The sequence below is a fragment of the Anastrepha obliqua genome, chromosome 2 (assembly GCF_027943255.1).
Source record: "Anastrepha obliqua isolate idAnaObli1 chromosome 2, idAnaObli1_1.0, whole genome shotgun sequence".
NCBI lineage: Eukaryota > Metazoa > Arthropoda > Insecta > Diptera > Tephritidae > Anastrepha > Anastrepha obliqua.
The window spans coordinates 65,997,629-66,024,696 of NC_072893.1; the positions used below are offsets into that span (position 1 = coordinate 65,997,629).

General features: G+C 39.0%; 2 protein-coding genes across 2 annotated transcripts in view; one reads left to right on the forward strand and one right to left on the reverse strand.

Annotated features, from left to right (window-relative positions):
* The window catches only part of LOC129238179 (uncharacterized), a 91,876-nt gene extending 80,668 nt beyond the window's left edge, over positions 1–11,208 (reverse strand). Inside the window, exons 1-2 of the mRNA XM_054873212.1 lie at positions 9,642–11,208; positions 1,716–1,978 (exon numbers count right to left, since the gene is read on the reverse strand). Coding sequence (XP_054729187.1) covers positions 1,716–1,978; positions 9,642–11,208 — 1,830 coding nt within the window. The remainder of the gene's footprint in view (positions 1–1,715; positions 1,979–9,641) is intronic.
* A 14,342-nt stretch (positions 11,209–25,550) lies between these two features.
* LOC129238180 (uncharacterized) lies at positions 25,551–25,938 on the forward strand. The gene is made up of 2 exons (XM_054873213.1): positions 25,551–25,746; positions 25,835–25,938. Exons 1-2 carry the CDS (start codon positions 25,551–25,553, stop codon positions 25,936–25,938), a joined length of 300 nt encoding a protein of 99 aa, XP_054729188.1.
* Positions 25,939–27,068: the final 1,130 nt, after the last annotated feature.

Genomic DNA, 27,068 nt, shown 5'->3' on the forward strand with positions numbered 1-27,068 from the left:
AATAGAAGTCATTAGTCGGGGGTATAATAAATAAAAAGATTATTTTGGCACACAACTATTTATTCCTTTTTTTTTTATTTTAGTGTTTTTCATAATTATTTATTAAAAACCTAATCCAATAAGTAACAAGCAGATTATGAAAAATTCATTTAGAATCAGCTCCCTGTATTTGTACCCGTCTATATAAGTACCCGTGTTTGAAATGAATATACCATTTTTTCAAAACTTTTTATTTTTTAAGATAGTTCCCTATGCGAAAACGTGTAAATTCGTGAGGTCGTTCTGGCCGCGGGTAGATTTGGGGTGTTTGAGACAACTTCTACTACTAACAAAGCCACAGCTATCGAATTTGATGGTATCCTAACCGGACACTGTCCGTTAGGTGTCCTTGCGGTGAGGCTTGTCTGGCGTCAAGTCTTTTCTGCAAAAGCTGTCTAGAGGACGAGGTGGAATAATCTCAGCACCTTCTTCTCAGCTGCTCTGCTCTCTTCGGGTCAAGGCTTAAACATCTGGACTCTCACTTTTTCGCTACAACGGCGAATATTGCGGGCTTAAATATCACACATCTGGTGAAATTAATCAGTAGCTTGAAGCGGTTAACACAAACGTAAATTGCCACTCGTTGGTCGTCATCCTCAAATTCTCTACTCTCCTCGAACTCTTCACACCACGGCCCCTGTCTCGGCGAGAACTTCCTCGTTTGAACCAAATTTTTTCCCGCGAGCCATTTCTTCACGTTAGGGAACAAGAAAAAGTCACAGGTAGCCAGATCGGATGAATACGGGGGGTGCGGCAGCAATTCATAACGCAAATACTGTAGTTTGGCCGCGATAACTCGGGATGAATGTGCTGGTGCCTAATCGTGGTGAAACAGTACCTTCTTTTAATCCAAATGCGGTCGTGTCTGCTTCAATAACTCACAGTAGTATTCATGCATGAGGATGACGCCGTTCGCATCCCAAAAACTCGTCGCCATGACCTTTCCGGCCGATGGTGATGTTCTTCTTTTTCAATAGTTACTTAGTTTCTGGTGTGTACTGATAAATCCAAGTATCATCAACGGTGACTACTCGACGCAAAAATTCCTTCTCGCTTAATTTTCTCGAAACCATGCTTGGAAGTTAACAGCCGCATCCGCTTGTTGTGGCTTTTGGGCAATGGCGGCACCCATCGGGCCAACAATTTTTTTGATCGCCATTCCGTAAAATATGTAAAAAATGTAAAATATTGTTTGCCGTTCCTGTCGGCATACCTAAGGCCTCTGTTACTACGCACACTTTTGTTCGTCGATCAGCGAGAATACTGTCGTCGAATGAAAATCAGGCAACACTGTTCGTGTGGCAAGACAAAAGTGAGAAAAACTGTCAGCGTGAGCAAGTGAGATATACAAGCACACACACATTCTCACACATATCCTGGCACAATTATACATTTGCCAATGTTTACATATCATCAACATATCATCGACGTGTTGGTTTGGCTGAAATGTGCTGCATAACTAAGTTTTGCTACCTGCTATCCACCTACCTACCGTAACAATCAACGACTTGCAGACAATGGATAATATATACACGGCATACTCGGTTGGTTGCTTGGTTGGTTGGTTAACTCTACATATAGTAGCTCTATCTGCTTGGCAGATTTACCCTTGCAGCTACCCTGACCGCTGCTGATTTCCTTGTATGATATTTGTTATGGTTACTAGTTGTACATACCTGTGTTAATTTTCCATTAACAATGCTCAACGACTCCAACGATGCACGTACATGCCGCAAACTGTTATCCTTTAGCGTCTCTAGGTGTGAGTGTGAAAATTGCAAATGCCTTATATTGACACCTGGTTGAAAGACGTCCTGCGAGAGAGACGTGACCGAACGATCGAAGTCATAAATGGATAATGAATGTATTGGTGATGAGATGCGTTCCAATGTGCTGCGCAACGACATGGCTGTCGTGCCGGGACACTCGAGGAATAAGCCTGCAAACAAGCAAAGAAACCAGTTGAACGTTGGCACGCAAGAGGAAGAAAATGTATGGATTAGTGTAAACCAAATACACATACATGTATATGTATATGTATTTATGTATGTAGATGTGCAAAAAGTCGCCGAAAAGCACGTCCACGTACGTACACATGCGAGAGCACGCCCCTACAGACAGTCAGAAAATTTGTACACGGAAATGCGAGATTCACTTACGAAAATAAGTAAAGTATTTGCCAATGTGCTGTGGGAAATTACACTTCAGTTTTGCTTCCACTATATTGCGAGTGCATAAAACTTTCACAGAAAAATGTGTGCAGTTAGCCAGTGTGTGTTAAGATGTGCCTTCAAATGGCGCGTATGTGCCGAGTGTGAAAAAATAATATAAAATATTTAAGGCCGTTCGGGCTAACATTCGGCTAACATTCGGAAGTACACAGGTTCGAAAGCACGAATGACGCGAAGAACAAAATGATGGAAAAAAGTTGTTCTAAGAGAAGTAAAAAAACGTTGATCCTAGGCAGGCAATGGTGAACCTCCAAGTGCATTTCTGCCATGAAAAAGCTCCTCACGAAGCAGCATCTGCCTTTCAGAGGAGGCAAACAACTTTAGCTCCCTCCAATTGTGCAAAAATATCAAGACACACGCCACAAATAGGAGGTGGGATTCAGCCAAATACAACAAAGGGTGTAAGCGTTAATTATATATAATTATGGATCAAAGAAGGACAATAAGCTTAATAATTATGGGTCAATTTCGCAAGATATTCTTTGCTGAAGCATTTCACTTTCTGTTCATTTGCCATGTACAAACAAATACAACAAGCAAACAAAGTTGCATAAGTTACTAAGTTCAAAGTGCCTTTCTCCCATTTCCCAACAGACACGACATCTTTGCCTGAAGGCTTTTCGAACTCTTTCCAAAGCACCTCTGTGTATCGACTTATTAACGTTTTTGATTAATTTGCACCTGCAGTTTCTTGAGGCAATTCACAAAATTAGCATAAACTAATGTTTTGAAATCCTGAAGAAGATTTGTGGATCTTTGCAGATTGGTGACGGCGAGTAGCATAGGCGGTGGAACACTGAGCTCTATTAACTTTACGACGGCATACACATAGTGCAGCGAATAACGACCGAGCGGCTTCGTTGCCTGGAACATGTCGTCCGAATGGATACAAACGATCCGGCTCTGGAGGTATTCGATGCGGTACCAACTGGTGGTAGCACAGAAAGAGGAAGACCTCTTCTGCGTTGAAAAGATCAGGTGGGGAAGTACTTGGTTTCACTTGGAGTGTCCAACTTTCGCCGATTAGTACGAGAACGAAACGACTGGCGCCTTTTTAAAATCGGCCAAAATCGCGTGAGCGGTTACCCCGCCAATCAGGAAACAGGTTTTCAAACATCAATAATTGTGTTCTACAGAAAGTTTAGGTGACGCTGCTTACCTGATTTTGCATGTGAACTAGGTCTCACCATAATTCGCAAGAAAGAAGTGGTATTCATCAGCATTGCCTAAGCGAACGTTAAAGGACTTCGAATATTTAAATTAACCTCTCTGTAATACCTTTATTCATAACACGGAGTCAAATTCCAAAACCATCTGGAATTACCTAAAATCCAACTGTCAAACCAGTATTCCCACCGGCATCTATTCAGGTACAGGGTGGGCCATATAGCGTTTGCTTTTCGAACCACCTATTTTTTTGAGAATGGTAACACAAATGACATGTCAAATGTGTTCATAATTTACTTAAAGGTTTGACATTTACGAAATTGGGTGCTATACGCTTGAACAAAATTGGGAAATATTGAAAACCTATTTCTAAAGTGGTGAGTCTTCTTCTTCTTTTCTGATGAAGCTCATTTTCAAATCAGTGGCTTCGTCAATAAGCAAAATTGTCGGATTTGGGGCTCAGAAAATCCACACGTTACTGTAGAGAAGCAAATGCATCCACAACGAGTCACTGTTTGGTGCGGTTTTTAGTCTGGCGTCATCGGGCCATTTTTTTTTCGAAAATGAGCGAGGAGCCGCGGTTACAGTAAATGGCGAGCGTTACCGTGACATGCTCAACGAGTTGTTTCCAAAAATTGAAGAGGATGACATGGACGTAATTTGGTTTCAACAGGACGGTGGAACTTGTCACACTGCCAAAGTTACACTCGAACTTTTGGCTACCATTTTTGAATTTCGATATCAATTGGCCGCTTTGGAGCTGTGATTTAAGCCCATTGGACTATTTTTTGTGCGGAGCCGTTAAGAACAATTGCTATGCGAACCATCCAGAGACGATTGATACTTTAAAACACGAAATCGAAGTTGCTATTCATGAAATTGGAGCCCAAACAATCGAAAATGTGCTTAAAAATTGGGTTGATCGAATGGTCTACTGTTAAGCCAGTCGTGGCAGTCATTTGAACGATATTATTTTTTATTCATAAATGACAATGTTCAATCTTCAAAATAAAAAAAAAAATTAAAAAAATATAGATTAGTTTTTTTTATAGCCGATTCAAAAAGCAAATTTTACATGGCCCACCCTGTATTAGTCAAGCGCGAAGCCGAAGTAAAGCGCCACATTTATTTGCTGAGTTTCTTAAATCTAATTTTGTTGATGAAAAATTTGATCTTCCGCACGATTTTTCTTCTGATAAGATTTTGACTTGACTCTTTGCCTTTCTCTTGAAGGTTTTAGTAATATTTCACTTAAACTGATGCTAATGAACTTTCAACAGTTTTGATAAAAAATTGCCCGGCCTTGGTCTATCCCCTGAAAGTTACATTCAACTAAACTTTATCGCCAGAGAACTTCATGACGCATGGGAGCTTCGTTTCATTACGCCCTTCTTTAAGAGTAGAAAAAAATGACTTTAGAAGTTCTGGAACTATATCAAAGCTATGGACTATTTCCAAAATTTTTAAGCAAAACCGAGGCAACGAATTCCACCGGGCAACCGTCAACCAATATCTGTCTTGCGTTGTTGTGTATTTCTACCATGAAAAAGCTCCTTATGAAAAACCATAAAATGAAAAAAAAATAGTGTAAGCTCTCCGTTAGGGAAACAATATGAAGACGCACACCGCAAATAGGAGGAGGAGCTCGGGAAAAGTGTACACGCCAATGATTTATTTATTTTTAATATTTTTTTATTCACTAAATGAAATTGAAATTCAGCCTCAAGAAAATTTATCATGGCGTACAAAGTCCAAGGAAGTTCTGACCCAGACTCTAGAAGGTTTAGTTTCCAAGTTTCATCCATCTTACTTTCAATAAAATTAAAGCTTCCGGTTTCTTCATACAACATTCATCGCCATTCTATTGGATGTCCTCCACCGTGTTTGACTGCTACGCGCAGATTTTTTGGTTGTAGCTCTGCATTTGCTTCACTCCAAACAAAACTATTACCGCTGATCTGAAAAGTTTAAAGTTGCTTTCGTCAGCAAAAATATGGTAATCCAGATATTTTCATACTTAGTTATATGGTGACTTGCAAACTTCAATATGGCAGTGTTATTTTTGGCATTGATAAATGGCTTCTTCCGGTCTGTGCGTCAATGGAAATCAGCATCTCTTTGGACTCCACGCACAGTTTCGGGATGACACTTTTCCCCAAGTTATTTTGCAACTTCATTTGCATTTCTTGGAACACCGTCCTGTGGGGCGGATTTTAACTTAATATTGCCATGAGTGATTACTGCGTTATTTTGGCTGCGAGGTACTATAAGTAGGACAGTTAGTGCCCATATTGGCTTCATAATGGAATTCTATAAAAGCACTTTGAAGTCTAATTTTAATGCAGATCTCCGGTTCGTTAACCAATGTATGCTTGATGCTGTTAAATTTATTTGTAACTTTCGGCAAGAATTTGTCTTTTCCATGTAAGGCATCCATCTGTCCAAGTGTGTACCATAGTAGAAAACGTTGTTAAAACAACAGCTTTACATATATTTGACTTGAGCGTAAATGTCGCATGTTTACATATTTGCTCATTTACTTTAATTCGCCACTCCTTCATCCACACCTCTAGAAGCTTTAAGAATTTTGCAATACTTTTGATGCCTCTATGGGCCATTTGTTTTGGGCTTTAATTGCAGTGCGATTCGCGAATGTTGAAGGTACAATATTTCTACTTTTTCATTTCATAAGTAAGCGATTAATCCCATTGCATTTTATTGCGCAAGCCAGCGATATTTGCTTTCCATTTTATATTTCTGAAGGCATTGAATTCCTATTTAAGCAAAAGGTGCTGTGTGGTCTTAATCGAGTGAGTTATTCTATTCCATCTATTGCATCAATTTTATCATATCTAAATCATATGCTGCGTTGGGCTTTGTTCGTCGAAATAGTTCTAATTTCGCAGATCCCTACACTTTGAAATTACTTGAATATATAACACATGCCTAAAAGAAGGAATTTTTCTAGAAATATGGAAAAAACAAAAACTAGTACTAATCATTAAGGAAAGGGAGATCCAATATTAGCGACCGCTTATAGAGCGCTATGTATACTGGATAGCGCAGGAAATCTATTTGAGAAACTGATAAAGCGTAAGTTTAGCGAAGCCGTAGAGAAGAGTGGAAGCCTGTCTGATAGGCAGCATTAGAAGTGGTAGATCTACCTTAGGAGCCATACAAGATGTAATAGCTAGCGTAGAACATGCTCAGGCAGGTAATCGATACTCCAAACGCTTAGTATTACTAGACACACTGGATATTAGAAATGCTCTCAACAGTTTAAGTTGGTACGACGTAATTTACGCCTTTAAGGTAAAATTCAAGATACTGAATAATCTATTGAAAATTATTCGTAGCTATCTAAGAAATCGCGTGATTTTATACGAAAAGCGAGAAGGATGCAAGACTAAACAAACAGGAGCAGGTGGATTGGATTAAAGCTGGCCATAGAGAAAACAGAGCTAATCCTTCAAACCAACAGACGTATCCAATTAGAAGTAGATATACAAGTACTCGATGCCACTTTATCGACATTCCTATAGATATTCTATCGCAAGAGCGCAAACGGAATCCCAGTACCACCCTTCTTCGATATTAGAATTCAAACGCTCACACTTTGGCAGGCAAGATGGAACTCTAAACAGTACGGTAGATGGTTTTTGCCCGGACATGGGTCCTTTCGCAAGTATTTGTGGTGAATGGGAATGGTGAACCTACCAAATTGCATTTATAGGGACACTGAACGCGATGATGCGGAGCACATCTTCTTCAAATGCGGGAGGTGGAACACAGAGAGAGCAGCTCTGCAACGAGCTATTGGTGTATTTACACCCGAGGAAATAATCGAGAAAATATCGATGATAGACGAAGAAAAATGGAATGCCGTTCCAAATTTCGAGGAGGATTTACCCGAAAAAAGTGGCGTGAAATGGAAACTTATGCTGAATACCATTGTAAGTCAGTAAGTGTCCTTCTTAGAACGGCATCTTGGCCCTTTACCTCGAAGCAATGCGGAGCACTCCCGGGGTGGAGGGAAAAATCCAAGAGAAGAGGAGGGATAGTTTTAGTGGAATCACCATACACGTAGTAGCGACGGTTACTAAATGGTACGAAGGAATTTTTAACCCAACCTCACCGACGAAACAAAACTTGAATGTGCGGCATTCCTCTGGAGACCTCATCCCACAGTTGCTATTGACATAATTGAGTTTACTCCCTTTCTTCCAAAATCTCCACTCGCCCCCACCGTGCGATTATCGCCTCCTTTTGATTAAACTTAAGTCCCTTGAAAGCAGAAGGATTATTATTTTCTTGTCTTCTGTGCATGGCTTGGCAAGTAGTGTAATCGATTGCCCCACATTGCTGCTAGCTATTCAATTTCTTATTCCTGCGGGAACACTTCGTTTAAAAAAATGCCATAATAGTGCTTTCATTTCTCAACGAGATTTCGAATTATATTTTGCTTGATTTTTCTTTGCCCAAATGTGTTTTCTAAATTATTAAATTAAATTTTAGTTTAGTGACTTTTGTACTTAGTTCTAAGTTATTGTTTCAGTCAAGTTCTTTTTTGTTTATTGACTTTTAACTTTTTGAAATAAATAAATCTGAAATATAGTTCCCCGTTTGTTTTCACTGTTGTGTTGGTATTAAGCCATAACTACATATTAAGGAAAGGATTACTTTAGGTATCAGGACCTTCTCAAAAACTTTTCAGAGGTAAGACAGTAGCTGGTTGGTCTATGCGATGACGGCAGCATTGCATCTTTTTTCCTTGGCTTGACTATCATAGTGATCGCCGAACTTTTCCATACTTTGGCAGCTAGGTGAGTGGTTGAAGTACCACTCTGGCACTCCCCAAGTAGCACTAAAGCACCGTTTTGATACCATTCTGGGACTTCCAATAGGCAGAATGGGATTTATGGATGCCGTTCTGGGCCCCTTACGAAGTAATACAGAAAGTAGTCCGGGGAAGAGTGTCTCCCCAGAAGAAGAGGCGGGATTGCTTTAATGGCCACACCACTCGAAGCAGTAGACGACGGTCGCTGTAAGTGTGAAGGCAATTTGAACCTTACCTCACAAACTAAAAAATAAAAACAAAAAATGGTAGGTTGGTATATGAAATGGCACTCCCTAAATATCACTTAAGCACCGTTTTGATACCATTATGTGACGTCCAACCGGCATAAATTTACAGCCAGCCAGAGCTGTTGATGTGATGGAGATGATTGATGGTATTTAGGTTGACGCACTTCCCCAGGTTTTTGAAATAGCACATGAAGAAATGGAGGTCCATCCATAATTTGTGCAGTTCCCCTTTAACAACAGTCAAGGCCAATGCATTAGGCTCGTTCCTGGCCGGCTCATCAGCAATTCCTTTTCCCTCTATGTTCCTATGTCCTGGAACCCACCAGAGAAATTTTGCCTGCACACCCAAGATGTTTAAAGTACTCCTTACAGGAGAAGACCAGTTTGGATCTTGAAAAAAATTTTAATATCTACCGCGATCCTGCGCTCCCTAAGCATTCTGCATACCTGCAGGATCGCTAAGACTTCCGCCTGTACGGCGGTTTTAAAGAAATATATAAATTGGCTGATTTAGAGAACACCCCCCGTTGCAATTCCAAATTCCATCTTGGAAACGAGATACCAACCTCGGTACCGATTTTTGCCTCGCCAAAATTCTGCCTTTGAACAGCAATGAAAGTAACATAAAAGTCGATGGGAAGTCATTCACGGCATCATCAAATCCAAATTTTTGCACATCATTTAAAAGATTTGCGATTAGAGAAATAGTTATTTGTATGAATCAATTAACGTCTTTGCAAAAATGCGGTTATGTTACAGTTAATTTCTTTTGTTTCTAATATTTTTTTCGGACACTGCTGATCGATATGGCTCATCACAGATATGATAGAGGAGTGAACATTTTTTAATGCCTTATTGGGTTTGAAAATCGTCTCGAAGTGTATCTTTTCCTCGGGACTTCGAGTCCAAACACCGCCACCTCTTCTTAATGAGATTTCATTGTCTACGTGCGGCTTGAAGTCCCTATTCGCTTTCCGTAGAGAGTAGCTTTGGGCCCCATGAGGAATAATTTATTTACAAATGCTTTGAAGTATTGCTCCTGTTCGTTTTTGAGAGCTTTAATGCAAGCAATTTAATATAAAATAGAGGGGGAAAAATATAAGCAAGAAATTTACTTACCATCTTCGAATTTGTAGCAGGGGCACGCCGAATTCTCATCGAAACTGGGACATTCAATGCTATTATGACTATTGTTTTCGCCATCATTCGAATTCAGTAGGCCAGCAGCACCACCATTGACGCTCGTACTTAGGCCACTGCCACCGCCTTTGCTGAAGCCACCAAAACTACTTCCGACGCTGCCATTGTCGCCTGCATCACCACTACCGACGCTGCCATTACTGAGCGAGCGGATGACGCGGTAACGTCGCGCACTAATAAAGTTTTGGCTTCTATTGTAGTTGTTGTTGTTGTTGGCGACTTTGCTCTCTTTATTGCGTTGACGTTTGCTAAACAAAGTGTTGTTGCTCCCACTGAGCGCACTATTGAGAATCTCGTTGTTGCTGTAGTGATTCTGACCTGTCGATGTCGGTGTTGTTGTCGTTGTTGCTACTTCGTGCAGCAATTCATTTACCAAGTGCGCATAACTCACCGATTCTACACTTCTCGTGCCCCAACTGCTCCTCTTAGTTTCCGTTGCATTCGCCAACGTTGTTGTTGTAGCTGTGAATGACTGTGTTGTTTCTGACGATGACAGCAATGCGGATGTGAGTGTTCGTAATGCCGTTGGCAATGTTGTTGACACTGTCAACGCACCCGACGCGTTCTCTGCCGCACTCACAGTCGTCCCTATTGCGGCATTTGATGGCGTTTTTGAATTTATGCTAGCCGTGGTTGAAGGAATGATGACGTTTTCGATCGCGATGTTGGTGGCGTGGGTGAATTTGCTGGCATTGCTGGTTGCGATGTTGTCATCACATCGCATTGCTGGCGGCTTCATCGTTAAGTCGGTTGAGGGTGTTGACTTTGACGTTGTTGGTGTTGCTAATGCATCTGTTGATGTTTTTGTTGTTTCTATGATGATGTTTGCAGTTGCAGTTGTTGCTGCTGCTGATGCTGATGTTGCTGAGGTCTGAGGTTTTGTATTCGTTGCAGAGGGCAGTGACAGGCAAATGACGAGCACAAGGCAAAAGCGCATCCATTGCCGTTGCTGTTGTTGTTGTTGTTGCTTTAGCATAGCACGGAAGCGGGCGGACCAGGATGCAGCGTCTTTTGATGTACAATGTTGTAGTTGTTGCCATAGATAGTGCTGGCAATGATGTTGTGGAGGCATGTAGATAGCACGTGGTTGGTTGAACTGTTGCTGTTGTTGCTGTAGTTGATGTAGTTGGAGATGTCGTTGCCATGACATTTGTGTTTGCCTTTGATTTCGACTTGAAGTTCGTTGCACAAAAGGGTTGCTTTTATTTTTGTTATGGTCCTCATGACGTTGCTGTCGGCAAATGCTGCCGCTGCTGTCAAGGCGTTGCTTTGATTGTAAATTCATCGTTGTAGACATTGCTGCTGTTGCTGTTGCTGTTAGTGTCGTAGCTGTGCCGATTTTCGTCGAAAGGATCGGCGACCACAGCGTTGTCCATTTCGATGTCCATGGCGTCGACTGCTTTGCTGCCAATTCCACTGAGTCATTAGTTGTTGTTGTTATTACTTCAGCATATCTACTTGGTATTGTTGCTGTTGTTGCACTCATTGCTGCAATGGTTGCTCTCGACGCTTTGATTGTTGATTCAATTGTTAGTATTGTTGTTTTATCTGTGATTGCTTCAGGCACCGTTTAACAGCGAAAATCCCACGTTGATTTACAATAACCGTTACACAGTTTGCTACTCACAATTCCAGCCGCTGTTTGTTATTCACAATGACTATACTGGCGCTTGCCGTCGCTTACAGTTATCCTGCCAGTAAAGCAATGTCGCCGGTCACCTGCTTTGTGCCGCTGCCAGTTATCACTTTGTGACTGTTCCTTAGTATATCTTCTGAAACAATTGCCTTGAGTGATTTGGTATTTACACTTAATACTGGCTGTCATGTCCTTTGGTTTCTGCCATTTGGTTTAACGTTGCTGAATGTACAGGTTGCCAAGGTTGTTGCGATGCATTGCTGAGCATTTAAATTTGCACTGAGGTGTGGATCTGAAAGGAAAACAGTTCAGATGAATTAATTTACATCGAAAGATAATTTTTTTTTGTATTTTTTATATTTTAATGCGCTTAAATAAATATATTTAATATAAATATTTAGCACGGGATTATTTCTAGCTTTTATATGCAAAAGGCTTCAAATTTTATTTTGGTAATTCAGATTAATATTACAAAGCAAATTTGGCTTTCAGCTTCCTCTTTCCTTTCATCGCTAACTCGAGTAAAACTTTATTTTATTCCTTTACAAATTCAAACTTTGAAATCCTGCAGCGTTTTCAGTCAAAGACCCTACGCACCTTTGTTAACGCTCCGTGGTTGTTGTTGTTGTTGTTATTGAGGTGGTTGAACATTTCCACTCAATACTTATCTAATTAGTGACCAGCACCACTATCTCGTGTGATCATGTATTTTTTTTTTTTTTTGTTTTTGTTTCCAAGTCAGATCCATTTAGTGAGTTCCAAGTATAACAGCAAATCCTTTATCTCTATGTCTGAGATCTCCCTCATTTGCTATAGGAAAGGCTTACCGAAGGAGCGGAGTCGTGCCCTGGCTAGCCCCGGACATTCACATAAATAGTGGAAAAGACTTTCCTTCGCTCCTCCGCTTGACAGCTTCTGCAGATAGGATTGATCGATAGATTGAGTCTAGCTGCATGATCCCCTACTTTTCAATGACCTGTAGGGGTTGCAGTGATGCGTGAAATGTTTGGCCGAGAACATCCTAGCAGGTCATTCGTCCTTTGGATTTTGACGCTCCGTGGTACGTGACAATTGTCCAAATTCATAGGAACTTAAGGGGTTGCATGCATCCAGAATTTTCAAAAAATCGATTTTTTTACAGACTATTCTTTATATTTTTAGGTGTATTTCTGTGGAAGTCGGAAATTCCCCATAGATACAAAGTTATGGTAGAAAATGTAACTGCGTACGAGAGTTTGATGCGCACGGGTAGCTGTTCTTCGTTTAAGGCAGCTGGCTACTTACTAGTTAGTACTCGTTTTTCTCGAAACCACGTTTTCCGGCACGGTCTGCATGATAACTCATACACTTTGTAATATTTTTTGATGCTATCTCTAACTATCTCTATCTCTGTCTCTATTCTTTCCTATCTCTTTCTCTGATACTTTTCTTCTTCCCTCCTCGGCTATCTACCCCCTTTTCAGAGTTTCAAATACAGGCTTTTTAGCCTGAGTGTTTTGAGGAGCCACCAAATCTCCTGGTGCTCCTTGGGTCGACCTTTTCAAATTTTAATTTAAAGTTTCAAGGTTTGGCAAGTCGTCGTGAAACGTTTAATTCCAGAACAATGTTTCAAAGTTGTGGAAATTTACTTTAAAAAAAAAAAAATAAATAAATTCACGAAGTACTCTTTCGAAATGAGAAAAACGCACCCACGCGATGAATGGCAAGCGCTATTGAGCTATGCTGACTGAATGTTCGTTTCCAGAAATTAATCAGCTAAACATCGATTACATTTGGTGCCAACAAGGTGGCGCAACATGCCATACTTCACAATCCATTTATTGCACTATTTAAGCCCCCATTGAAGCCATATGGCCAGATTTATTGGAAAAAGTAGTCAAAATTTGGACTACTCGAATGAACCATATAACTCGTAGCAGCGACAGACATATGCCGGATATCATATTCAAGAAATTAATGTCATGAAATTATCTACCAGGTTATAACGAAAACAATATTTCTGTTTTGTAGTATAACTTTAACTGCTCATGCTCTTTAAAGATTCAATATGAAGCATGAATCAATATGAATCATAAAAAAGGCTGTGCAAAATATCTCTATACTAACGCCGTCCACTGGGAGAAGTTTTTGAAACAAAAAGAGTCTAGTTAGCGCTAGTCTCAGCCCCTATACCAGTCAGACGAAGAAAAAAATTCAAAAACTCTTGATTCCCAGCAAGACGACCCCTACGCATTCAACAACACCTAGGCAATATTAATACCCTAAGACAATACTTGGAGCTCGAGTTTCTTTTGAACGAAATGCACTGCATTTCCATCTTGATTTTACTGTCTGAAAGCCAAATGAGCCATGAGCGCAGTTTCACTACGAAAGAAAATCATCGATTTTCGTACGCTGCTTTTAGAAATGCTTAGAAATCAAACTTTAATTTCTATGCATTTATTTGTGTTTAATAAAATCGAAGCTAATTTACTAAGAATTTGAATTATGAAATTATTTAATACCACAAGAACTGAAAGCAACAGCAAAAACGACTTCGAGATTCGAATAAACAAAACCTACACTCACGAAAATGGATGAAAAATCAGGTGCTTGTGGCGACATATTTTTATTATATTTTTTGGTATTTTCATAATGTAATTTATATAATAATCGCCCAAAACTAGGTTAACTTTTGGCACAGAAAGGCATGCAAATGCACTGCCACAAGTACATGAATTTGTACCTAACTTAAAATCTAATCTTTACATCATTTCCCATTTCAATCCACCCAAAAACTGAACAAAAACATTCCAACATTTAAGTTTCAGCCATTTTCATATTTTCTGCCAAATTTCATTAAATTCTCATTAATGTCTTGACCAAACGTATAAAATCTTTGGAACACTGTGCGGTTGGGCCAAAAACTGAGAAAGTCAAATCAGCAGAATCGCTCTGACTGCCAACATAATGTGCGCATCCGACAAATGAATGCAAATTGCCACACAACTGACAACTTGGCCACAGGACAAAGGACAAACCCAATGGCGCCTAGAAGGAGGACTAACTGTCTACAATATAAATATTTTTAAATGCTTAAGCTACGGAAATGGCGAGATTTATAATTTTTTGGTGGCATCAAGCAGGATATGGTGCGTATTTCACTTGCGAAGGTAGCATTAAGGAAAAGCCAGAAATGGTCTTGGCTCAAAAGAAAATTTTTATTCTTGCATTAAATTTAAGAAATAATTTACATTGATTTTCAACTATATGTAAGGAGGCGCAAAATTAATCATCGAATTTTGTGTTTGAATAACTTTTTTTCGAAATGAAAATAGAAATATTTTCAGTGAAGGAACTCTTCATTTTGACCTTTACGCGCTCCATTGCTTGTCTCTTTATTTACGGCGTATGTTCCCGAATTGGCAATGTTGCACATTCTACTGGATTTTTTGCATGACAAAAAAATCTAATGTGAATTTTATTTCAATAAAATTTTATGAGAAACTTTTCCCACAACTTAACTTGAAAAACCGTAATTTAATCTCCAAAAGACTTTCAGAATCCCTAATTACTGTAGTACATTTCAAGCTTATATCCGTTTTGGGTGTTTGTCTTAGCTACTTCTCCTATTTGTGGCGCGAGTCTTGATGCTGTTCCACAAATGGAGAGACCTACAGTTTCAAGCCAACTCCGAACGGCAGATATTTTTTATGAGGAGCTTTTTCATAGCAGAAATACACTCGGAGGTTTGCCATTGTCTGCCGAGGGGCGACAGCTATTAGAAAAATGTTTTTCTTAATTTGGTCTTTCACCGAGATTCGAACTGACGTTCTATCTGTGAATTCCGAATGATAGTCACGCACCAAGCCATTCGACTACGGCGCCCTACTCCCTACTTACTGTAGTATATTTTAAGCTGAAATCTGTGCCGCAACAAAAGCATCTGAGTTGGCTCTCTAATTAACTCCTCTTAACACTCGGACTAACTCGGAATGTGCTAAACAATGCAAATACAAAATGGGTGAACTCTAGGGAAATGGGCAGGTCACTATATATTAAATACTAGGATATAAATGAATAGAAGGAAATGAGAAAATGAATTCGCTAAGGTAGATCGCTTGTCGAGATTGAGAAGATGTATAGCTATCACTATTCTTTCTGAAAACGCAACTAAATGAGGAACTAGCTCTGGAAACGCAGTCGATATGGCAACACTCAAGCTCGTACAAAACTGCCAAAATTATATACTATAATACTAAGGATTTGGAATACGAATACTATAAACTTTATTTTATCCTTCTCCAGAAAAGACTGCAAAATATTGGTTGGAGTACTGACGGGACACTGTCTTACCCCACATCACGCAGCCAAAATGCGATGAGTCCAGAATGATGTGTGTAACAGATGCAACGAAGCGAATGCTAGGGGTACTACAGAGGCACCTGCCCTGCTTTTTGTAGGACTCGAGAAATGTGTCTAAGATCAACATATTTTTCATCATTGAAGAATATTGCTGACAAATGCCTGAAGTGCTTGTTAAAACTCACGAAGGCGTACACTAATGGACTCTCGGGGTCTAAGTGACATCTTTTTACAGATCAGCCAGCACTACCTAACCTAAATTGAAAAAAATTAAAAAATAATTCCGCAAGTCAGCAAATAATCGCTCATCAACTAATTCCGGAACATTCGTTACTAAAAAATGGACACACTAGTCCCGGAATACCGGGTTTCACATTCCTAGTTGCCACCTAAATTTACTTTTACCGGGTGCATACAGTCAGTTTTATTCATACTTCACGCAAATGCGATAAATTAAAAAATTACTTTGAAAAGAAATTCATTAAAAAATTTGAAACAAGCGTAGGTGGGTGGGCTCATGTGAGACAAGTGGAAGTTTTTAAATGGTTTTCTCAAGTTTTTTCTTTGCTTAAAGTAGCGCCTTCGTATTTGAATTCCTTAAACTTGAAGTAATTTTTCACACTCAAATCACTTGTCCAACTCAATTTAAGTTGAGTTGGTTTTTTTTTGCGTTCGCTTATGAATTTCCACCCATCTGGTTGGCGGGAGCGTGAAAAATTTATTATTACCATTTACTTTGTAACTGAAACGCAATATGTCTGCGATGAAAAATTTCTAGGATCACGTGGCATAAATATCTACAAACTTCAAGCGGAAACACCTATCATCTGTGTATATTTGAAATTTCTTCAATTTCCGCACATCATATTTCGCCAAAGTGCTTCTGTTTCACTTGCTTCGTTTGCTCATCAAGCGCGCAGCCTCATATTTCCCTACCCCCTTGCCACGGTCGCATTTCACTTGCAATGCTAAGATTTCCAAAGCAAATCAGCATGAAAAATTATACTGAAGACATGCCGAAATACCACGCAGATAGCCAGCCAGCCAGCCCGCCAGCCAGCTAAAAGAACGTCAGCCAATTGAATGCCAGAGACAGAAAAAAATTTCACTTATTTTCGCTTTAGCGAAATTTTCAACTATTACAAGTACAGGGCACAGCTGCTGGCAGCTAAGACTGAAGCTCAGGCGCCTAAACTGACTGACTACCATACGCAGCATCAGTAGCAAGCAGCGAAATGTGTATGTCGTCGAAAATCAGTGCCATGCCACAGCCGAAATTGCCACTTTTTGACACATTTCGCTCATTTTCGCCTAGCCACCATCGCCACTTTGTATGCGACCGCCGCTCAACGCCTTTCGGTGTGCAAAATGGCAGCAGTTTGCTGCCGCCTGTGCAATTTACATTGGCACCCATAACGAAGTAAGCAAAACTAGCAGGATGTAAAAAATTAGACTCAAATTCAGCAGAAATTTTTGTAAGGTTTTGTTGTTATTTTAACTGGCGGATCATCTAATACCGACCGACCAGTCTGGGCGTACTTGCGCTCGCTCAGCAAAAATCTGTTGGCTTACATTTTTTTGCTTGTTGTTATTTTTTTTGCAAGCCACGGCCATTTGGTGACAAATTTTCAAGCACAAAAAGCAGCAAAAGCATAAACAACAGAACAACAAAGAATGCAAAAGACATTCCATGCAAGCGAGTGGGTATGGGTATAATGGATGAGGCAAGCGTTGTGTTGTTGTAGTTGACGGTGGAAGTAGAGGGTTCGGAAATGCTTGTCAAGCGAGCGCTTTCAAGAAACAAATGAAATGCTTTTAGTGCGCTCAGTTGAAACTGGAGAAAATCACGGCTGTAGCCGTGCCAAATATCCTTTCAATTTATCTTTAGAAATGCACGCAAAATATGAATCAGTTGAGCTGCTTTCATTTGTTTCTCTATTTATTCGATATGGAGTAAAAGCATAAAGTTCTGTCCTTCTTATTATAATTCATATTCTGTAGCTTTGATTATCATTCAGATTTTTTTAAGTGTGTGCTGATGTGTGTCGCTTAATTTCATGGGTTTTTCTACGTTATGAAGTGTAAGTTTGAAGTGGCTCCAAAATCCCCTTGCATCGCATTATCATTGCTTTCTTCTTCGTTATCCTCGTAATCATTAAATTCACTTATAAATAAAGTTTCTATTGCTTTTAATAGTGATTTAGTTTCGGTGGGGAGCGAGTTAGCTGAGTTGTACTAGGCCTGGATAATATTGGGTTCGATGATATTAGAAATCTATTCAGGATAGCTTTAGTGATTGAATTCGGCGCCAACTATGAGAGACAAGGCCTGTTTCAGCGACTGTTTAGGCTGAAGAGCATGTAAAATCTTCGAGATTTCTTTATTTTACCGGTCCGATTTGGGGGCGCGCTAATTATTTTATTATATTGGCAACAGCTCTTTTATCTGCTCTTCTTACCACAAGATCAATAGAAGCCGTAAGCTCTTAAGGGTTCTTGTTCTAAGCAAATCTTTGACTTTTTTCAACTTTAAGTTAACTTAATTGTTACAGAAATTGAAAAGTCCATTTACAGGGCGCGCCATCTTTTATGTCGATATGTAAAGGCTGAATAACTTTGTCATTTACCAACCGATCGACTTCAACATATATGTTTTCGATACGTCAATTCAGTACAATTTCAACCATGGATCGCTTTACAACGAAACAACGCGAAATCGTCGCTATAAAACTCGAAATGCTTGACAAGGTGATGACAAACGCAGCAAAAGGATGCCTGTTTGTGATTGCTAATTAAGGTGGCCACATGATTGATATTGTATTCAAAAACTTGTTTTAATAAATTGTAAATAACCAAACCAAATAAAAATACCTCATTTATACAAATCAGTTTTTTTTTCAAAGTTATTCAATATTTTCATACCGACATAAAGATGGTGCACCCTGTACAATAAGGAGTACACACTGTTCGATAAATAGGGCACAGACTGATTTCGGGATCTCCGGGGCTCTGGTTGAGTTCATCAAAAACATGCTCATAAGCAGATTTGTGATTGCAACCCTAGGGAACTCGAAGATCAGGAAAGAGTCAGTAGAGGAACACCACAAGGCGGAGTGCTGTCCCCTTTCCTCTGGGTACTGGCAATAAACTTCTTGGTAAAGAGCCTAGAGGAGAGGGGACAACACGTGGTAGCCTATGCGGTTGATGTTGCAATGGTTGCAAGAGGGAAATTTCCCAATACACAAATATACATTTCACAAATCATGCAGGGTCGAAAACTGGTCAAAAGAAAATGGGCTAAGCGTCAACCCTAAAAGAACTGAGCTCATCTTATTTACAAGGAAGCATAGAATTTCAGAAATAAGTTCTCCAACTCTAGGTGGTACGGCACTGTCATTTAGTGATGAGACCCGCTACTTAGGTCTAATATTAGACAGAAAACTCAGATGGAAGTCGAGTATCGCAGATAGAGTAAAAAGAATGACAAAAGCTCTACTCTTGTAAACAACTAATACGACTAAGTTGGGGTCCCCATTTATTGTATATTGGCCTTACACAGCGATAGTAGACCAATCCTAACATAGGCTATACTAGTATGGTGGCCGACTTTAGATAAGAAATATATTAAAAAGACCATGGTATATGTATGGTAAGAAGAATGGCCAGTCTTTGCATCTGCAGGGCCTTTAAAACTACACCCACAGAGACACTAAATATTATGCTTAACCTATTACCAATAGAGCAATTTAGCAAGCAAACAGCTGCCAAGGCAGTTCTCATATTAAGATAAATCGATCCACTCAGAACGAAACGTAGAGGGCACTGTTCAATTTTAGAAACATTCCCCTGCATTCCTGGCACAACGGATTTCTGTAAGACCAAGGACATCAATTTAAATAAATACAATATTTCTTTCCAAAGAGGAATGAGATAATAGGCTTATTGTTTAAGAAAATGATATAAATATCTATACAGATGGCTCAAAACTATACAACAGAGTAGGTAGAGGGGTTTACTCCCATAAACTCGGAGTTAGTCAATCATTTCGCTTACCTGATCATGTATTTCAGGCGGAAGTCACAGCTATAAAAGAGGGACTTACGTTAATAAAAACTAGAGTATTATGCATAAGTGAAGTCTTCATATACTCGGACAGCCGGACAGCTATAAAAGCGGTAGAATCTAAAACGTACTCGTCAAAAACAGTCATAGAATGTTTTAAACTTCTAAATGACGTATCAAAATACTACAAAGTACAGGGAGCGAGGCCATGGGAATATAGCAGGGAACTGCAAGGCAGAAGAACTTACTCGAATCGGCACAACGCTTGATCTCCAAGTAGATAAGACGCTGATACCCATGCCTATAGCCACTTGTAAACTACTGATAGATGGGGAAACCATGAATAAGGTAAATGCAAGTTGGTAAAACCTCTCTGCATGCGAACTAAGCAGACAGACATGGCCGAAATGGGACAGCGGTCGATCAAAAAGCTTGTTAAGATTTAACAGGCAAGTTATAAGAAACATGATAGGGGTATTAACTGGTCATTGTTTAATAGGCAGCCACGCTAGAAGATTAGGACTTCCTTACTATGATTTCTGTAGAAGCTGTCTTAACACAGAAAAAGAGGAAATAATCAGTCACCTTTTATGTGAGTGTGAAAGCTTAGCTGTAAAGAGGTTCCGCACTCTTGGTACGGTATTTTTAACTGATGTAGCACACATAGCGCATCTATAACTAACGAAGCTTTGCTCGTTTATTAAAGCTACCTGATGGTTTAAAAAGCAACCAATAGTGTAAGGATAAGTTCCAGTGCTATCACAATGTATATACGAAAGTTCTAAGTGTGCCATTGTGACAAGCACCTTACCTAACTACCTAAATTTCAAAGTATTTAGTGATAACTGAATATTGGTAAAGTAATTACAAAGTCAAAATGCGACTAACCGCATTGCCTTTGAAAACTGGATAAATAAGCGAAGCGAGTAGGTCTGGTGGTGAACGAGGACAAGATTAAATACCTCCTGCCATCAAATAAATAGTAAGCGTACTCGCTTTCCGTCTTCCACGTCACTGTTGGCAATTAGATTTTGAGGAGACTTCGTTCATCTAGACACCAGCATTAACACCTATGACACTGTCATCCTTGAAATCTGATCCGGAGAATATCTCTTTCCAATAAGTGCTACTTTTGACTAAGTTGTGTGAACTTTACTTCAACATGCGCGTCCCATTGTATGGCGCAGAAGCTGGACGATAACAATATCCGAAAGAGAAAGATTTTCGGACCATTGCACATTGGCGACGGCACGGAACAATACGCTGTAAGAACTTTTCGCAGAACTTTATTGATCCAATAAAAAAAAAACACGAGAAATCTACTTATATACCATCTTGATAAAAAAATTCCGGAAACAACCGTGATGTGACGCATTAAGTCAACTCATGTGACAACATCTGTGATTAACATTCCCACTATAATTTGATCGCCATTGTATTATATACATATAAGGAAAAAGGAAGAGTGGTTTAACCAAACATGGGAAAAGGCGCCTATAATTTGCTTTGATACCCTTGGTTCTAGGCGAGTTAACTGATGTGTTTCCGCGCCTATGCAATGAGGTTGTCACATTCCCATGTGATAAAGATGTTTTCAGAAATAGTAAATAGGGAAGAGGTATCAAATTACTGTTGAATTAGTTCATGAACTAAGTGGCGAAAATAATTATGGGCATTTTGAATGAAAGAATTGTTAAATGTTTTATACAAAGAACAATTTTTGAGTACCTCACCAAAAGCCTAGCACATAATCTGACACTGAACGTATTGCGAAAAACATATTCTGGACTGAGTCACTTAACAAAACAGGAATGGAATTCAGTTTAAGATCGGATGATGAGATCTAAAGCCAAATGTTTGAAAAGGAAAACAAAACGCTTATAACGATGAGGAATAATAAAATTGCAGATAGAATGAGGAACGGCCCCAGAAAGGAGCGAAGAGAACATATAAATATTCACACGCCAAAAAAAAAAATTGGTAGATACAAAATATCCGTACTAGATGCAATCTTTTGAAATTAAATGGTTGGTTATGGTTATGGTTATACGGGTTAGGCTAAGGACTTTATGTACTGTGACCAGATGGATCTATTGGGCGCCCCTAATTACTTAATTATAAATATTTAGTATATTGAACCAGCTCCTTAGGAGGGAGCAATTGTAGGTCTTCCTCCTCTAGTAGATACGACCCCAGGATTCTGTGTCTGCTGTGACTTAATGCCTCACAGTTGGTGATTAAGTGTTCCATAGACTTCTCTTCATCACAGCAGAACCTGCATAAACTTGTACTAGATAATCTTATTGTGTTAGGCAAAGTGACCTCTAAGTGCTCACAAAGTAAACTGAGGCCCTTTTTATCTAGGGTTAGAGCAGATTTTGCTCTGTTGGCATTGAAGTTCAAAAACTTTTTGGAGTGATTAAGGCCGCTTGTGCCGTTCCAGTGTTCACTGATTTTAATTTAGATCCATATTTTGGTTTCCTGTTTTATATTATTTTTGTTAAAGCCGAAAAATGGGGTTGGGCCAATAAATAGTTCTTCTGCACCTTTTTGTGACATAAAAGTCTGTCTTCTCGTTTCCTTCGCGTACCTCATGTCCTGGTACCCAAATCAGTGAGACCTGTGAGTGAGTGCATTATTACACTCTATTAGGACTTTTAACTTGAATGTGAAGCTGTTTAAGGCTTTGAAAACCGATTGGCTGTCCGAATGTATTTTAATTTTTACTTTGTCGGACCCTCTTTTGAATACGATTTCCACTGTTTCCATTATGGCGAAAAACTTCGCATGGAAAATCGTGGTATCTGTACTTAGTGTTAGGGATTTGTGTGCTCTAGGCCCCAATATTCCTGCTCCTACTCCTTGGAGCGTTTTGGAATCATCTGTGTACCATTTTTGTGAGTAATCATTTATCCATGTTGGGTTAGTGTTCCACTCGTTCCTAGACGGGAATATAACCTTGTATCTTTTTATGAAATTGAGTACAGGTTCCGTGTGGTCATTCGCCTGGGTTATGCATTCTGCATGTTGAACCCTGTTAAAGATATTGAGGTGCCCAGTAGGATCTCCTGGTTTAAGTTGTTATTTATATGAAAAGAGAGTGCTTGCATAGTATGATAGCCTCCTCTTGTACTGCTAAATGTAGCCGTGGTAAATTTAAAAGCGCTTCCATGCCAGCAGTTGTGGTAGTTCTCATGGCCCCTGTTATGCTTAGGCACGCCAACCTTTGTAGTTTACACAGTTTTGATATAGCAGTAGTTTTCTTTGTTTTAAGCTACCATACCAAAGCCCCCATAGGTCTTACCATTACCATTTGGGTGTAGATCCAGAAGGTCATTTTAGGGTTCAGACCCCAGGATTTACCCAAGAATTGTTTTGTTGTCCAAAGGGTTTTCGTTGCCTTTCTTATTACTAAGTTAAGGTGGGCCTCCCAAGTGAGTTTTTTATCCTAGATAATTCCTAGATATTTAATCTCTTCCTTTAGAGGTACGTCTATTCCTTTTATTCCTAGGGTGGATATATTTAGAACCCTTTTCCTGGTAAATGGGATAATAGAGGTTGTGGAAGGGTTGATTAATAATCCCTCTTTTCTACACCACTCCCAGGTTATATTTAATGTATCCTGCATTAAGTCCTTTATGGTCCTTTCGTGGTTGCCTTTAATTATTACAGAAATGTCATATGCATACCCTTTTGTTTTATACCCTTTATTGTTAAGACTTTGTACCAAATCGTCAGCCAGGATAGACCAGAGCAATGACAATAATACCCTCCTATTGTTATTGCTCTGGTCTATCCTGACTGATGACATCTTTGAGGACATCTTTTCGTGGCTGTAATACTTAGGGCGATGGCCCCAGAGAGGCTTTGATTATCCTTTGATTGAGCATATTGCTAACCCATTTAACAAGTGCTGGATCGCCTCCCCTATTGGAGAGTGCCAGTTATATTGCTTGAAAGTTCACATCATCAAATGCACCCCCTCGTCGATAAAAGCACAAAGCACTATATCGCGAGATACTATACTTTCGAAATATCGAAAAAACCAAAAAAGTAATTTATTGAAATTTCTAAACCCCTTAAAGTACAGAGAATTAATTGTAAATGAGTTTACGTGATACGCCAAAAATATAACACATATTGCGGCAGACTACCAGTAAGGCCATTGCCGTATATTCTTTATTTATTTGTTTAAAAATTCTATTTTTTAGTCTTCAAGCAAATATTGTCAACTAAATAAAGAACTATTCTATTCTATACCTATGCATATACGAACTCAGAGTACGGGGTGTGTGGCATAATGAGTATAATAGCCAGCGTTTCTTCTAGAGTCTAACGGCGCAAACCACGCTGAAACTCAAGGGTAGTCATAATTTTCAAAACATTGGATTTGTTTTTGCATTTTCTTAAAGTATAACATCTTAAAACTATTGTATGAAAATTTGAAGTAAGTCCGACAAATACTTTTCGAGTTATTCAACAATTAACAAAGGGCGCTCGGACGCTCCCGATATCGATAGCTAAACTTTAAATGCGTTTTTCTCAAAACTATATTTTTTGAACTGGTGATGACTGTAACTTAAAAACCGCTTGGTAAATTACAATAAAACTTATACTGCTTTCGAAAACATAAAAAACTCGTGCCTGATCGAAGGTTTTTTTTTTCAAAAATTTCTATTTTTTTTACAATTAATTGACGGTTTTTTTCTTGAAAATCTAATATTTCCTGAGACCACCGTATTGCTAATTTTGAAATAAAAGCTTCGATCAGGCTTCAGATTATCTATTAATAAAACTAATTTCTCTTGTCCGATTGACTTTAGATGATTCTCCAAGGACTTGTGATGATTACCGCAAGGGACTTCTGGAGAAAAGGGTTCCGCACGTGCAGCGATAACTTTTGCAATTATTAATTTGTTTTTGTTGAAATTTTGCTAAAGTCAAGTCGAAACACTATGTCTTAATGCTTTATTTTTATTTTTGTAAAGTAAAGCAACTGACTACCAAAAAAAAATAATTTGTTCGGGCCTCCGACTATCCCTAACCCCTTAATCTACTTAAAATAGCATACTCGTACGCATTGCCTACAACTTCATTTGCATGGCATACAAAGTATAAATAAACGAAAATCACTCTTTTCTCCAAACAAAATTTATTTACAGTTGCGAAATTCAGTTTCAAAGTTGAACAGTGATTGTCTACGAAGAAGCGTTTGAGCCACTATGCATTCGTATTTGTTAGCTCATTTACGGCCTTCCCGACAAGGTTGATGCTGAAAATACGCGCAAGTGGGTTAAAAGCGTGCATTGCCTCAGCGGTATTGCCAGGTTGCAGTCGACTGCCTAAGTACAATTTCTTTGCAGCGTCGTTCTATTCAAACACCCAGGTACGTCTATTTTTATATATTGGAACAAGTGTTTTTATGCATGAACTGAAATCATCATGTCGATTTCGCACAATGAAATCGACATTACCTTGATTTTGCAAATTAAATTTGCTTAGTAATAATATTTGCCAAAATATTGTTAAAAAAAAGTCAACCATGCAAATAAGAGTATTAGTTTTCGCATAGAATTTTAAATAAAATAAATAAAAAAATAAAAATTGAAAAAGTCATTGATAGAATTTCGCTATATAAGCCGCGAATTTTGCGAAAATTGACTGCAGTATAAAAAAATTACCGAAAAGTAGAGCCAAAGTTTGTTCGGCAAATTTTAGAATATCAATCAACACATTTACTAATCCATACATATATACCAAACATATAACAGAAAGTAAAAAGAAATTATGCGTTTCATACTTTTAGCGCTCGGCATTTTCGTGGCACTTTTTGCGTTTGCTTCGTCCGCGCGCGTTTGTAAGATTGATACGCGCAATTGCAGGCGTACACGCAACGTTTGCGGACGCTTTGGACAATCGAATTTATGCAACCGATTCAGCACATTGTGTGACTTGCAATCGGCCAATTGTCAGCAGACAGCACGTAAGCATTATTTGGCATTTAGCGATTACTAAAAATTACAATAGCTAACTGAATTTCAAAATCTTTCATATTTCAATTTCATATACAGAATATAAGCAGGTAGCAGCTTCATTATGTGGCAGCATAGCAAGCGGTTCGAGAGGCTTGTGCAGTAGTACTTCCACTAGTGGCAACTATACAAGTTGGAAATAGTCAGATTATACTTAAAGTAAAATTTTTATTTAATTTTAAATTGTTTAATATATTTTAATGCACAAGAATAAATTTACAGATGCTAAGCCGAACTTGTTTTTTTTTTACTTTTTTATACCTAATGAAAGTACGACGATCGTTTGAAAAGTTTGCGCAAAGTCAGAGATTTTACACTACTGGCGCGTATTAATTTTGCGTTTAGTTAGCAGCAGCTCTTGGAAGAACAGACACCAAGTTTCAGCCAGATCGGTCTATTTCTTTGTGTTTGGCATTCGTTTGAATCGAGGAAGTCGAGTAAATTTCCTTTACCATCACGACAACGTATCAGCTCACACCTCAGCATTTGTGGTTGCAAAATTATTGGAAATAGGCTTCCAACTCGTTTCACAATCCTCCCTTATCTCCAGATTTAGCTGCCTTGGATCCCTCGGACTGCATTTGTTCCCCAATTTCAAGAAATAGCTGGCGTGAAAATGATTTTCATTCAAACGAGGTGGAGAATGCAGAAATGAATGTTTTTTTCAGACTTGAACAAATTCTATTATTCGGAAGGTAACAATGAACTAGAACACCATTGGACGAAGCCTAAAAGGAAACATTGTTGAAAAATCAAAAGGGTTTACCCCAAACAATTAAAAAATAAATAATTGGTACGTACACTTCTGTTCGGTGTTTGGCCGAGCTCCTCCTCCCATTTGTCGCGTGCGTCTTGTTGGTGTTCCACAAATGGAGCGATCTTCAGTTTTGAGCCGACTTCGAACGGCAAGTAGTGAACGGCAAATTGTTTTTCTATGAGGAGCTTTTTCATGACAGGAATACACTCGGAGGTTTGCCATTGCCGGGCGACCGCTATTAGAAAAAACTTTTTTCAATCATTTTCCGCTAAGTAGCTTTTATTTTCTAATAAAAATGTTAAACTCGAATTTTTCGCCTGAATAAATTTTACTAAATTATTCAATATTTGCGCAAATGGTTTTTTTTTGTAGAATTAAGTGTTTGACATTGGGTTCTATGTATTTTCATTTATCACCCACTTAATTACGCGCATTCTACCGCACACAAAAAATTAGCTTACGCAGCCACCTATGCACAGCTGTGTTCATAATAATAGTAGTGTCTATGATACAAGT

Bases quoted from the DNA above. Each gene is read 5' to 3' on its own strand.
- LOC129238180 (XM_054873213.1), top strand. From the start codon at position 25,551: ATGCGTTTCATACTTTTAGCGCTCGGCATTTTCGTGGCACTTTTTGCG. The intron at 25,747-25,834 runs GTAAGCATTATT...TTTCATATACAG, and splicing joins CAATTGTCAGCAGACAGCAC to AATATAAGCAGGTAGCAGCT.